General features: G+C 41.6%; 1 protein-coding gene across 1 annotated transcript in view; it reads right to left on the reverse strand.

Annotated features, from left to right (window-relative positions):
- TGFB2 (transforming growth factor beta 2) overlaps positions 1-12898 on the reverse strand; it is a 73146-nt gene that overhangs the window by 23633 nt on the left and 36615 nt on the right. The window contains exon 2 of the mRNA XM_040551728.1: positions 2339-2502. Coding sequence (XP_040407662.1) covers positions 2339-2502 — 164 coding nt within the window. The remainder of the gene's footprint in view (positions 1-2338; positions 2503-12898) is intronic.

Below are 12898 nucleotides of genomic sequence, written 5' to 3' on the forward strand. Positions count from 1 at the left end.
CTCAAACATTGTGACGGAGATTAGGCGTAGGACGATTTAGGGACTCTGATACTCCTGCAGCAGAGCCAATGATAAGAAACCCAGGCAGTTCAGACCAGCCATCACAGAGGTAAGGTAATAGCCGCATAAAAGCTTTTGGGCAGCAGTACATAAAAGACTGCAAGAAGTGGTAAATATGACCAAAGGGCAGAGTAGGGGTGGAGGAGTAGAGGAAGGAGAAGACTAGAGAAGCTTATAAGGAGTAAAGAAGAGAGAAGCACTAGCAGGCAGCTCTCATCATTTTGATATGTTCTCTGCAGGGAAATGCTCCAGCAAGAGCTTGTTTCTCTGCAGGAGAAGGAACAAGTATCATGCCTAGCATACACCTGGCACAAACACACTCACAGCTCACCACCTCTGGCGAGCCTAATTCTTGGTTATAGAAAAGCTCTAATCCTACAATAACCAGCACCTCATTACTCACTCAACACTTCAATCAGTATGTCCCACCCAGTCTCAAAAAGAGACTACCTTACTCACCAGCTATATATTTATCTACAGGACCGAGGTACCTGCCCTAGGTGCAGGTGTCAGTCATTTCCATGGGCACAGGCTTGCTGGAGTCAGACTCTCAAATGAGCACCAGCTGTTTCTCGTCACAAGCCAAGTTCCCAGCTTAGTAAAGGCCCTTTCTTCCCTACCTCTGCTGAACCCTTTGCATCCTGCATTCCTCAAACACGGAGGTGCAATGAGCTGAGCTCAGGTAATCTCAGCTGTATTCCTTCCAGGTGCCTGATTAACAGCCCTCAGAAAGCTAAGGGATGCCATTACCTCCATTGAGGATGTCTGAATAGTGAGGTCAAGTCAGAACATATGATCATTTTGACAGGTTGGTGTGGCAACAGCACAGGGACATGAAGCATAATTCTGTGTGATGGCTCTTACAAACCATGGACACCACTGACTTTCAAAGATTTCTGTTAGCTTTCTCTTTTAACAAGTGACGTGTTATTTAGTCAACTTTTCTGCCAGCCTTTTCTTGGGAAGGCACACAGCCAGGTTGCAGTCTTGACAGCAAGCACCTGGTGACCACCTGCAGACCTAAACCCCATTCAATGGGGAATCACAATTCTCTCCTGTTTAAATAATGTTTTAAAAATCCAGTGCATCTTTTCCTGCTGTCAGTCTCTAAGGCTGGCTTATGCTGTCACTCCAGCAAGCAGAAATTGCGTCTCTGCTACAAGCTTAGTTCGCACTTGAGCATACCGGGCAGAAAAATGTGAACTTTGAAAGTGAGGGAGATAACTAACTCGAATTTGCACCCATGGGATCAGGCTTTACTGTGCTGCAAACTCGTGGCTGTGCTCAGGTGCAGCAAATGAGGGCAGCAAAAACAGGGCCAAAGAAGGGTTCAACACACTTTATTTAACAAGACGACTTCTTCCCTAGCAGGGTTTTCAGCTGAACAAATTTCAGGTTGGTAGAACAACCGTGAGTTTTAGCCAGTATAAAACTGCTAGGAGTTGATTCCTTTTTTTGCTGTTGGTTTTCTTGGTGAGATGAACTATACTTTACATGAAATATGCTCTAGAAAATAGTTCCACAAACATATGCACAGACTCTATGCAGTTGACCTTAATGGGTTTAGCATGTGTGCAAGCTGACTCACTACCTAGGTAAAGGAGCCTCTGCTTGAGCTTGTTCACATACAAAGGATGTTTTGTGGGGTTGTGATGGTTTCTATGCAAGACTGAATTTGCTTCTTCAGTGACAACACCATCTGACCAAGTTTATAAATCATCTCATGTCACTGGTTGAAGTGCAGGGTACAATTTGAAAACAAACAGAAAAAAGAAAAAATCTTATCAACACCCCAGAGTAAAACAGTCACTGGGTCATTTTCTTCCTCTCTCCTAAACTGCTGAATTTTCCACTGACTTGCTTTGAGCCCTGGGCCACCATACAGAAGTCAGTCCTGAAACTGCAATGACTTGAAACTCAGTTATTAACGATGACATTTCTGCAAGGAACAGTTAATAGGCTTATCCTGAACACAGGCCAGAGAGAGGAATTTGATTTCTTCTATGTAACCTACAGCGTAGATCAGGCGTTGGGAGAGAGAGGCCCTCAGAACTCCTTGCTTGGTGCCTTGTTCTGTCACTTACTTACAGCAAATCATCAACATGAAGCTTCCATACGCCACCTCCTTCGCTATATGCTGAATGCTAGAGTCCTGAAGCACACTTTCTAGAAAAGTATGTGTATTTCAGCTTCATATGACTTTGAATGAAGTTCTTTCTAGCACGGTCACAGGAAAAAAGCTACCTTTGAAAGAAAGCAGTAATAGCCAGAGCCTTACCTGGTACAGCTCTATCCGCTGCTCCGAGACCCGCGCCTTTGAGTTCTGCAGGCGGAAGACCCTGAACTCAGCCTTCACCAAGTTGGAGGCGTTCTTCTCCATCGCCGAGACATCAAATCTCACGATTCGGAAGTAAAGGCTGTAATAGCTTGGTGGGATGGCATCTGCAAGAAGGCAGTGCGATTGTTTATGTATTTTTTCAAATGATATAATACATTGTTCTTTCATACAATGCAATGCAAGACAACCTCAGCAGTAAGGGAAATATCTGTAGAAGGATTCAGTTTCCAATAGGCAATTTAATATCATTAACAATTTAACCTCCCAAAAAACAACCCCACATGTGTTTGATTACAGGAACAGCAGATTAGTAGAGATTAACAACCATTTCCAACTCTATTTCAGGGCATGTGTTTAACCCCATTCTTTCTACATACTGGTGGAAAATCTTGTATGCTTCTAAATTGGAAAAAAATCAGAACAGTTGGTATCTGGCAAATGCCTTCAGACTTGCACAGAGTTCACAGAGATCTACTAAGAAGACAAGTAACAGGAAATCATTTGATATGTATACTTTCTAAAACCCATTTTCCCCCAGGGCATGGAGTATAAATTAGTCAGCTTCAGGTTTTGTTTCCTATTTAGCTATTAAGGATTTTTATTGGAATAAAATATTCGTTCTGATTATAGCAAGGGCAAAATTAGAAGAGGAAGAAGAAAGGGAAGTAAAAGACATGCAGGCAGTAGACATTATAAACAGAATTACATGTATATTGACCATTTGCAAGCAGTAAAAGTCATAAATAAAAGCACCCCTCACTATATATTAGGGGGAAAGCAGAAAAAAGATTAAAAAAAAAAAAATAAAAAAAAAAAATGGAATCAAGTCTTCAGTAATGGTATCAAAAGTATCAGTTTAGGTTTCAAAATAATCTCTTCCTCCTTCCCAGCTGTAAACCCTGACTGAGGTTAAGCAGCAAACTACTTTTGCACAATTCGGATTACCCTGAAGGGTTCAGTGATCATCTGAGGCTGTTCCACCTATTTCTGGCCAAGAGCACAAACAGAAAACCATGTGCAGAAAACTCTGAACATGCTCTGTATATGTGACATTCTCCACACCCTGTTGTTTGGCAAGACTTTCCTCAAATTGCAGAGTGGGCACAGCGAGCCAAATTCAGGGATGAGTTGAAATGACTCAAAGGCCCTGATAAAATCTCCATTCAAGCTGAGGGAAAGGTTTCCTCTTCTCTTACATTTTGAAACATACAAAGAAACAGAAGAAAGATGAAAACTGCATCTTGGCAGGGGGGAGGATTTTCAGCAGAGGAAGCAAACTTCACAGGCTTCCTTGGGGCAACACCAGCAGAAACACTTCAGATAATAATTATAAAATATTAAGTTTTCTCACTAGCCACATAGTTCAGGATTTGTCAGACAGTGACAGGAGACAACAGCCTGCACATTAGAGAGGTGAGCAGTTAAGCTCCCATAAAGGTCAGAAATCCTGGTGAGATTTCATGCTCGTCTACACGTCCCAGCTCTCCACCCATCCAGGCCATCCATCCATTCACCTACTAATGGAGTAAAGGACTTTCTTCTGGAAGATACATAATTCTTCATAGATGTATATACATAACACAGCACAGAGATTGGAGAACGTAAGTCCAGGACATTTATTTTTACTTCTAGCTACTAATGATTAAAGATAGTTGGAATAAATCAGTAATGATACCTATTCATATTAATGAGACATTAATAGCTAAGGACCAGCTCACAAACATTTAGTGTTTATAGACTGGCTGCCACTATCAGAACTTCTGATCAACGCAGCAGCCCCAGACTGCGCAAGACAACACATTTAGCAGACTTAATGCTCAGTTACACGTGTAACATCCAGGTTGTGGTATCTCTTCAAGTAACTCTTTAGAGGCTCAAAATGACTACAGCATAAATACCAAGTGCCAGTCACTCACAGAAGGAATAAACTAAGTGTATTCTCCTTATAATATTCACAAACACTCTTCCTCTAGATAATTCAGCCAAAATCATTTTTTAGAATGGAAAGATGTAAAAACTCTTAAAAATAATCACAGAGATGAGAAAATCTTACAGAGAAAGGTAGAATCTAGGCCTCGACCATAGATGCATTATAAGTGAGAGATGACAAGTTCTCAAAATGCTTAAAAAATGCTCTGAAAGAGTACTTCCCAAAGAAGACCCTCAATATGTAAAATTTGGAAGAGATATAAATACAAACAGGAAGCCCCAGACTTCCTCGTGGCCCGATGTAATTAGGAAAAGAAAGTTCTCAAATCTTCATATCTGCAGTGCTCCACAATAAACCCAAAGCATTGTGATCAGTATTGTCACCTACCAGCTACAACCTTATAATGAGAACTCAAAGCAAAAGGGTTATGAATTACCCCCACACCAGAATTTCTCCTCTTTACCCTGAGTAATATGTAAGTGCTTGTCTCTCTCAATGCTTGTTTTCTCTCTGAAGGAGAAATACATGAAAGTCTTCTGAGAAAAGCTTAACTTTATGTAATGATGATCTTAATTTTGACAGATTTTGAAAATTCTTAAGAAAGCTACTTGGTTCAGAGGTTACATCCTCATTTAGGAGGGAAACAATCTCTTGAATTTATTTTTCTGCTATAGGAAACTCCAAGACTACTACTTGTTCCTCAGCCAAACCTAATCCTACTAGGAATATAATTTGGCATAATAACATGTATATATAAGATTGATGCCTCCAGGATGAGTTGTAAGTTGTCCTTCCCTGTCATTTATTTGAGGCATCAGCCTACAATTTCATTCCCTGTGGACAAACCGAACTAGCAGACAGCCACTTGCCCTGGCACAGACAAACACTGTCCATCTTGACTTTATTTCAGATTCAAAAGTCCTGTTTAACTGTCTGCTCGATTTATATTTAGCTTCTAACTTATTTCTATAACTTTCTTGGACTTTGCTTGTAGCCTTTCTTTTCCATGTCTCTATTTTAGATACTATATATTATAAATCTGTGAATATGCATCTGAAACGATTTTCCTAAACCATCTCTCCATTTATATTTTTTCTCTATCATATATATGGAAAACAGTAACAGCCAGAGAAGGAATACTCTCTTACTGTGCATGCTTTTGTGTTTCAGTATGTGCATTTGCAAACACACTGAATAAGTATTTACCTTCTGTTGGAAAGCAGACATAGGACAATGACAATGGAGAAGAATGAATTCTTATCTTAAAGAAATTTCATCTCTCTCATGAGACAGTTTTATACCTTGCAAAAAACATAAGAAGTATGATTTATTTATTCTATCATTCACAACAGTATCCATGGGAAGTCAACTCAGGAAAAGGCATTATTCATGGATAGCTAAAAAAAAAAAAAAAAAATTGGCTTTTTGCTAGCTGGAGCCCTTCCTCTGTGAAAGAATGGCTGACTGCAGAATTGGGGGTTACATGAAAATTTATCAACATTAGGACAGAGAATTGAGATTTGCAACTCTCTGTAAGGGAAGGGGAAGAACCCTATAGAGTTTACAAGGGTTTGGATTAGCCTTTAAGTGATCTCAGATGCTGCAATTTATATCTCTGTGACTCTACCTTAATCTGAGAGTTGTATCAATGCAGTCCCAGTTGGATACCTCTAGACTCCCCTGTGATTTTGGCCCAGTGACTCCAGTAGACTCCAGGATAACCCTGAGCAAGTTAAGTCTGCAAACACTATAATACTGTTGCAGACCAGACTCCTTAAGTATTCTTTGAAAAATTATCATGAATGAGTGGAATCAAATCAGTATGTTTCCTGTAGCTAGGAAAACACAATTTTATTTTGGTTTGGAGAGAAAGGAATAGTGAATGCAGTGGAAGATTCCATTTTTGTCACCTTTCAATTACTCATGAATACAACCCACCCCAAAATTAATACTTCCAGCTATAATAATCATAATCGCATCCATCTCAGTAAGGCTGAGATGAGTTATAAAGCATAGTTGGAGAAGGCAACGGCAGCATCCCTCCTCCTACCTTTAGTCCAATAGCTCTGTGTGCTTAACAATGAGCATTGCAGGATTAGCTTGTTTATTCTTTTTATATTCTTTTTCTTTTTTTTTTTTTTCCTTAAATGAGCTGAAATTCCATCAGCTGCTTTACACAGGACAGTCCAAACTGTCAGGTTAGAAAGTATTCTGGTCTGTAAATATCTAAGTGCGTAAGGGCTTAAACTGTGGTTTCTGGGCTTCTTACTGACTGACTATTCAACATCTGGCATCCTCTAAGCTCCTGTGCCAGCAACCAGGACAGAAAGCAGCCCTGCTCCAACGACAGGGGTGCAGGAGACCTATCCCAAAGTACTGAACAGGCAAGGCAGCGGCATAGCTCTATTTAATATCGACGCAGGGTGGACAAGCATCAACAGGGAAGACTGCACACATCTTCTCAATGACCATTCAAAATAGCAGGCAGACCCCTAGGCATCACTCCTGGGAAGAGAGCGAGATGGATTCAAGCTCCCTCAAGGCAAAAGTGGGAACTGAAGGAGGTTGTTTCATCCTGGAGGTACACCCCAAGATAGGGACCTCCTGAATAACAGGATGACACTTTTGTCTTCAACAGTGGTGTCATATGAACTGAGGCTTCTGTTTCCATGGCTTTTCTCACAAGTACTGCGTGTACTGTCATTTCAAGGAAACAAAATGCTCTGACACAGCTCTTCTGAGAGCTGGGCTTGCTTGCTGGTGAGGAAAATCCTAAATCCAATTGTATCCAAACACTTTTCTTTTTCTTTTTTTTTTTTTTTTCCCTCTGAATTTTCATTTCTGCTATTGAAACAAACAAACAAAAGAAAAGAATCAATTATTTGCACAGCCCAAGATAAGAAATGTAAACAACTTTTCTCTTCTCATTGGAGGAGGCCAGACAGGCCAACTTCGCACATACGCCGACACTGGAACGGCTGAGAGCTTCAATCCAATCCTTCCATCAAGGGCTTGCAATAAATGCTCCAAAGATTTATTTTTATTCCCTTTTGTGTTTATTAAACTTTGGAGGGTTTCTTTTCCCTTTTTCTTTTCTTTCTGGTGCTCTGCCCACTCCTTATTACAGCAGCTACAAAACATGGAGTGCCATTTTTATCTTGCCCTCTTTTTTTCCCTCCTCTTCTTTCTGACTGCAGAACATGAATGACCATGTAGTAGGCTTTGAAGCAGCACATGCAAATATTTATAAGAGTTGCTTGATTGTTATTAAACGCAGTTGTTATGCTTTCCACACTCTGGCAGGCCTCCCTAAACCCTCCAACTATTAGGACCAGTTAGGCTGTTCAGATTTCAGCTTACTGATAGCAAATTTTTTTTTTCTTTTCTTTTCTTTCTTTATTTTTTTTTTCAACAAGTAGCAGCCACTCTGCCTAACATGAGCTCTTTCTTTCCCCTTTGTGAATTTTGTTCTCTGACCAGTGCACGGGTGCCTATCACAACTGGGGCTGGACTGCCTTCAGGGATAGTCCAACACAGTAAGTGAAGCAGCATGCTCAGAGCTGCTTGAAGGGAAGGGCAACTTGCAGCAAGGCTTTGAAGCCACATGGCACAAAAGCAGCATGTGAGACGCTGCACAGTCCCCATGGCTAACTCCTTATTCACTTCTATATTCCAAGTTTTGCCCCTCAAAGCTGCCTTTACCTTCAACAAGCAGTATTTGTATCTGTCAGCAACTGTTTTCAAGGCCAGGAGGGATATTGTGCTGGAATTAAACTGCTGGCAACGCAGTGAATAAAGCTTTTGCCTGCATGGCTCTGGAGCAGCTTTTCTGTCAGAGCAGGGTATGCATGCATCCACAGTGCGATGCAAGGCATGACATACACATTCTGTTATTGCACCTGTTCCGCGTGAAGATCCCATACTAACAGCTGGTAGCTAGGCATCTTCCAATGAATGATCCCTAGATATGTAATTTATCCAAGGCAGTGGATGATTCAGGATTTCACATTACCCAACATGTTCACTCTCGGTGCACTTGGAGAGCCAACACTTAGCAAGAGAGATGGACAGGTATAGGCAAAGGATGACAGAGATAACTTCATCAGGAAGACAGACAGAATGAGAACAGCTTGGGGATCCAATTGCTGAATGGTCATTTTAAAGGTCAGAACAACAAAAGCCTGAAATCTGAAACCACTTCCCTCTTTTACCACCAATACTGACTGCTGGACCTGTCATCCCAGTCAAATGGGGAAGCCTCAGTGTGTCTTCACTAAGACAATGGACTTTAGAGTCCTGAGGTAATTCCCCTTGGAGGAAAAACAAACAAACAAACAAAAAACAACCTTACTCCCACAGGGACTCCTGCTGTAGCTATTTAAACAGGACTTTCTTTCAGCAGTTACGCTAACAGACGCCAACACTGAAGATGTTTTCTTATTTTAGTAACTTCCTACTATATAGATCAGCTATATATCTTACTATGTATTAGCTAATTTTTTGTTTCTTTGTAATGAAGACTCATTGAGCTCCTGACATTCAGCAGGGAATACATACACGTAATTATTATGCCATAAACTGGCTATGAGGGCTCAATAAATGTCACTAGCAGACTCCAAGGTGCTCACAGCAAAGATGCCTGGCAGCGCTTACATAACACAAATACACTTTTTATTTTTTTCCACCTATGCAGTCTCTGTCAAACTTCACACCTCCACAAAGTACACACCACTGAACATCTGTATGGACACAGGTTTGGAACAAAGTAATTACCAGACTTTGTGACATACATCCCACTGTTGCACCACTAGCTACTCTTTTAAAACACACTAAGATTTACTCCATCAGCCAAAACGCAAAGGGGAGTTAAATCTAATACCAAAGAGAAAAATTGCAGATGCATTGCACTTCATCTGAAAAGATGACCAAAAGCCTCACAGAGAGTCTATGCAATCATTCTCTTGTCGATGATGGAGGTGTTGCTGGCTACAAGGGGACAGTGAGTTAATGTGCCACATGCTAGCACAGAAAGACCCAGATTCTCTTCCCAGGTTCTGCTATGAATGCTAACATGCAGCAAGCAGAAATGGATTAACCCCTTTTGTACTTTAAGCCAGACTTTAAATACTAGACCAGATTTTCAGGTGTTCAGCAACCAACACTTTGAGGCATCTTTTTTTTTTTTTTCCTTTTTTTTCCCCCCAAATGTACCTAGAATGAGATGTTGCAATTGAATGTTTCCGGACTGATTTTCAGATAACCAAACTGTTCCTACAAACTTTTGAAAATTAGCTTTGGGTTTTGACATAGAAATGAAGCTGGATCTGTTTTGGCCTGCCAACTCCAGCTGTGGGTGCTGAGACATACAGAGAACATTGACCTTAAATCTTGCCTGTTCCTTGGCTCTCTTCGCCTAAAAACATACAGCAAAAGGTCTCTGCCAGTCTCTGTGAGCTGGGGTATAGCCACATATATAGAAAATAATAATAATTTAAAAAATCAGAAACATAACTGCAGGACTGGAGGGCAGGGCACTGGGCTACCAAGAAAAAGCAAATTAATGAAAAAGCTGAAAAGTCAGAAAAATCTCCTGTGAATCTTTTAATACTGAGTATCATCACCTGCTTTCACCTAACTGTTTCACGCTGGGTGTCAATGTGATTGTATCCTGTGTTTTTGCCTTACCCTGCAACTGACTGGACCATTAATAAACAAATACCCCACTGAAACAATGCATTGACTGAGCAGAGGCAGCAAGAAAAAGTGATGCTCATAGAATAATCCTTTTCAGAGTCAGACTGCACCGTGCCTCCCGTGCCCTCCACAGTTGCTCTTTTGCACAAAAAAGATTAGAAAATCTGAATGGGTTTCAGGATTGGAAGAAAACTACTTAAGAAACATATATGACAGTGCAGAGTTCTTCCATACACCCTATGCCATTTATTTCAGAGGAAGTCTTGTACAAAGCATTTGACACTGTCCTGACACCTTTGTCTCTAAATTGGAGACATGGATTTGACAGATGGACCACTTGGGTGGGTAGGAATTGGCTGGATGAGTTGTGGTCAATGGCTCGATGTCCAGGTGGAGACCAGCAATGAGTGGTCCTCAGGGGCTGGTATTGGGACTGGTACTATTTAACACCTTTGTCTGTGACATGGACAGTGGGATTGAGTGCACCCTCAGAATGTTTACTGATGACACCATGCTGTGTGGTACAGTCAACACACTGCAGGGAAGGGATGCCATCCAGAGGGACCTGGACAGGCTTGAGAGGTGGGCCCATGGCCAACCATATCGTGGGCTGCATTAAAAGAAGCATGGCCAGTAGGCCGAGGGAAGTGATCGTCCTCCTCTGCTGTTGTGAGACCCCACCTGGAGCTCTGTGTTCAGCTCTGGGGCCCCCAGCACAAGAAGGACATGGACCTATTAGAATGAGTGAGGACGGCCACAAATATCATCAAAGAGCTGGAGCACCTCTCCTATGAAGACAGGCTGAGAGAGTTGGAGCTGTTCAGCCTGGAGAAGAAAAGGCTCTGGGGAGACCTTACAGCGGCCTTCCAGTACCTAAAGGGGGCCTGCAGGACAGCTGGGGAGGGACTCTTTGTCAGGGAGTGTAGAGATAGGACAAGGGGTAATGGTTTTAAACTAAAGAAGGGTAGTTTTAGATTAGATATGGGGAAGAAATTATTTATTATGGCGTGGTGTGTCACTGGACCAGGTTGCCCAGAGAAGTTGTGTATGCCCCAGCCCTGGAAGTGTTCAAGACCATGGTGGATGGGGCTTTGAACAACCTGATCTAGAGAGAGGTGTCCGTGCCTATGGCAGGGGACATGGAACTATGTGATCTTTAAGGTCCCTTCCAACCCAAACCATTCTGTGATTCTATGAAGTCAGGTATCTATGCAGGCTGTCCTGAGGAAAAAGGAAATATCTATGCAATGCTAGAAGAAGATATCTGGAAGGCATACCGGTAGCATACAGATAGCATGCATGCGGTTTATATCTTCAAATGTGTGTTAGGGTAAGTCATCACAGGGATTTCAAAAACTTTTGTTATTGTTCCTTTACAGCCAGAAGGCAGTCGTGAGGTAATTACAAGTCACAGTCATGATCCTTTACAAACTTTCCTGTCCCAAGACTGTGTTCTGGTGAATAACGCTGAATTCCTCTAAGAAATGGCTCTTTTGTTCTGCAGCTTTTAAGAAAGCAAGAACTGCCTCAAAGACCATTTCTGCTATAAAACTAAATTCTTAAGTATTAACTTTTAGCACAGTTAGACCAAGTTCTAAGCCTTAAATCAAATGCCTGGACCAAAACCTCTGAAGCTGGAAATGGATCAAAAGCCAGTTCACGTTGCTGAAATCCATAGCTAAAATGAAAGGGGAAACTGTCCAGTCCCTTTTAGTAAAAAAAAAAAAAAAAAAAAAAAAAAAAGCCAACTCCCCCGAAAAGCTAGACATGGTGTGAATGATGCTCTTATAGGAGATGAGTGTAGAGAATGTCCCAGACTGTGCTGTGCTCTGCTCCTCTCAGCTGCACCTCTGAGGATGAAGCAGCACACATAGCACAGACCTGCACCCATTCTTCTTACCCCTGGAAAAACAACAACAACAACAAAACCCCAGCTATTTGCTTATTCGCAAAAGCTGAAGAAACAGGAAATGTGGGTGGGCTAGCTTCACACAGACTACCTGCAAGTCCCCCTCAGATGTATGCTGCTCTGAGCATGCTTCTGCCATTAAGACTGCTTGAAAATGAATCTTCTGAAGGAAAATTCCGTAACACGAACTCACCCGACTCTCCTCTCTGCTTGACTTTAAATCTTTCCAGGCTGTTGGCTTGTTTTCCCTCTTCCATGCTGAATTGAAGGGACTGGGTATTGCAAACAACACTTACGCATCACAAGAGAGTTATTTTCAGGTCTTAATTTTGAGCCATTGAGCAGTGTTTAATTGGGGTAACCTAATTACTTGGGAGTATTCTGGAGAGTGGTAAATGCCAATTTTTCCATTCTGGCCCACCTTTCAGCATATACAAATCTCCACACATTTTAGAAAGCCTGAAAGGTCTGACCCCAATTCTCTCCTGCATGAAGTCCTATTTACACATCTCCTTGCATGCAGAGGAGCCAAAAGGGAATGCAAATACTAACCATACCACTATCTGTGTTGCTCAACAAACAAATCTTAATCTTGTGGCAGATTAAAATGTATGGGGGAAAGAAACAGTAGAACGGTTCTCTTTCTTGAACATAACCCCCACTATAATCTCACTGCTGCTTATGCAACACTACAGTGTTAATAGCATCAGGAAAAACACATCCTCAGATGTGTCCTTTGCTCCTGGGTCTCACACTATGATGGCAAGCCCACGACCATGCATTCCCAGTGGGAACTGACAGATCCTTTTCTGCTGGGAAGACACACAAGTAGGAAAGTTGCAGCATCCATCAACTGGCATTAGTGCAAGATACAAAAGTACCAAAGCCTCTCTGAAATCTGAGCGACATTTTGGTCCTGCTGAAGTCACTGACAAACCACTTTTAAAAGAGTCAGGAATTTATCTCC

The sequence above is a fragment of the Cygnus olor genome, chromosome 3 (assembly GCF_009769625.2).
Source record: "Cygnus olor isolate bCygOlo1 chromosome 3, bCygOlo1.pri.v2, whole genome shotgun sequence".
Lineage (NCBI taxonomy): Eukaryota > Metazoa > Chordata > Aves > Anseriformes > Anatidae > Cygnus > Cygnus olor.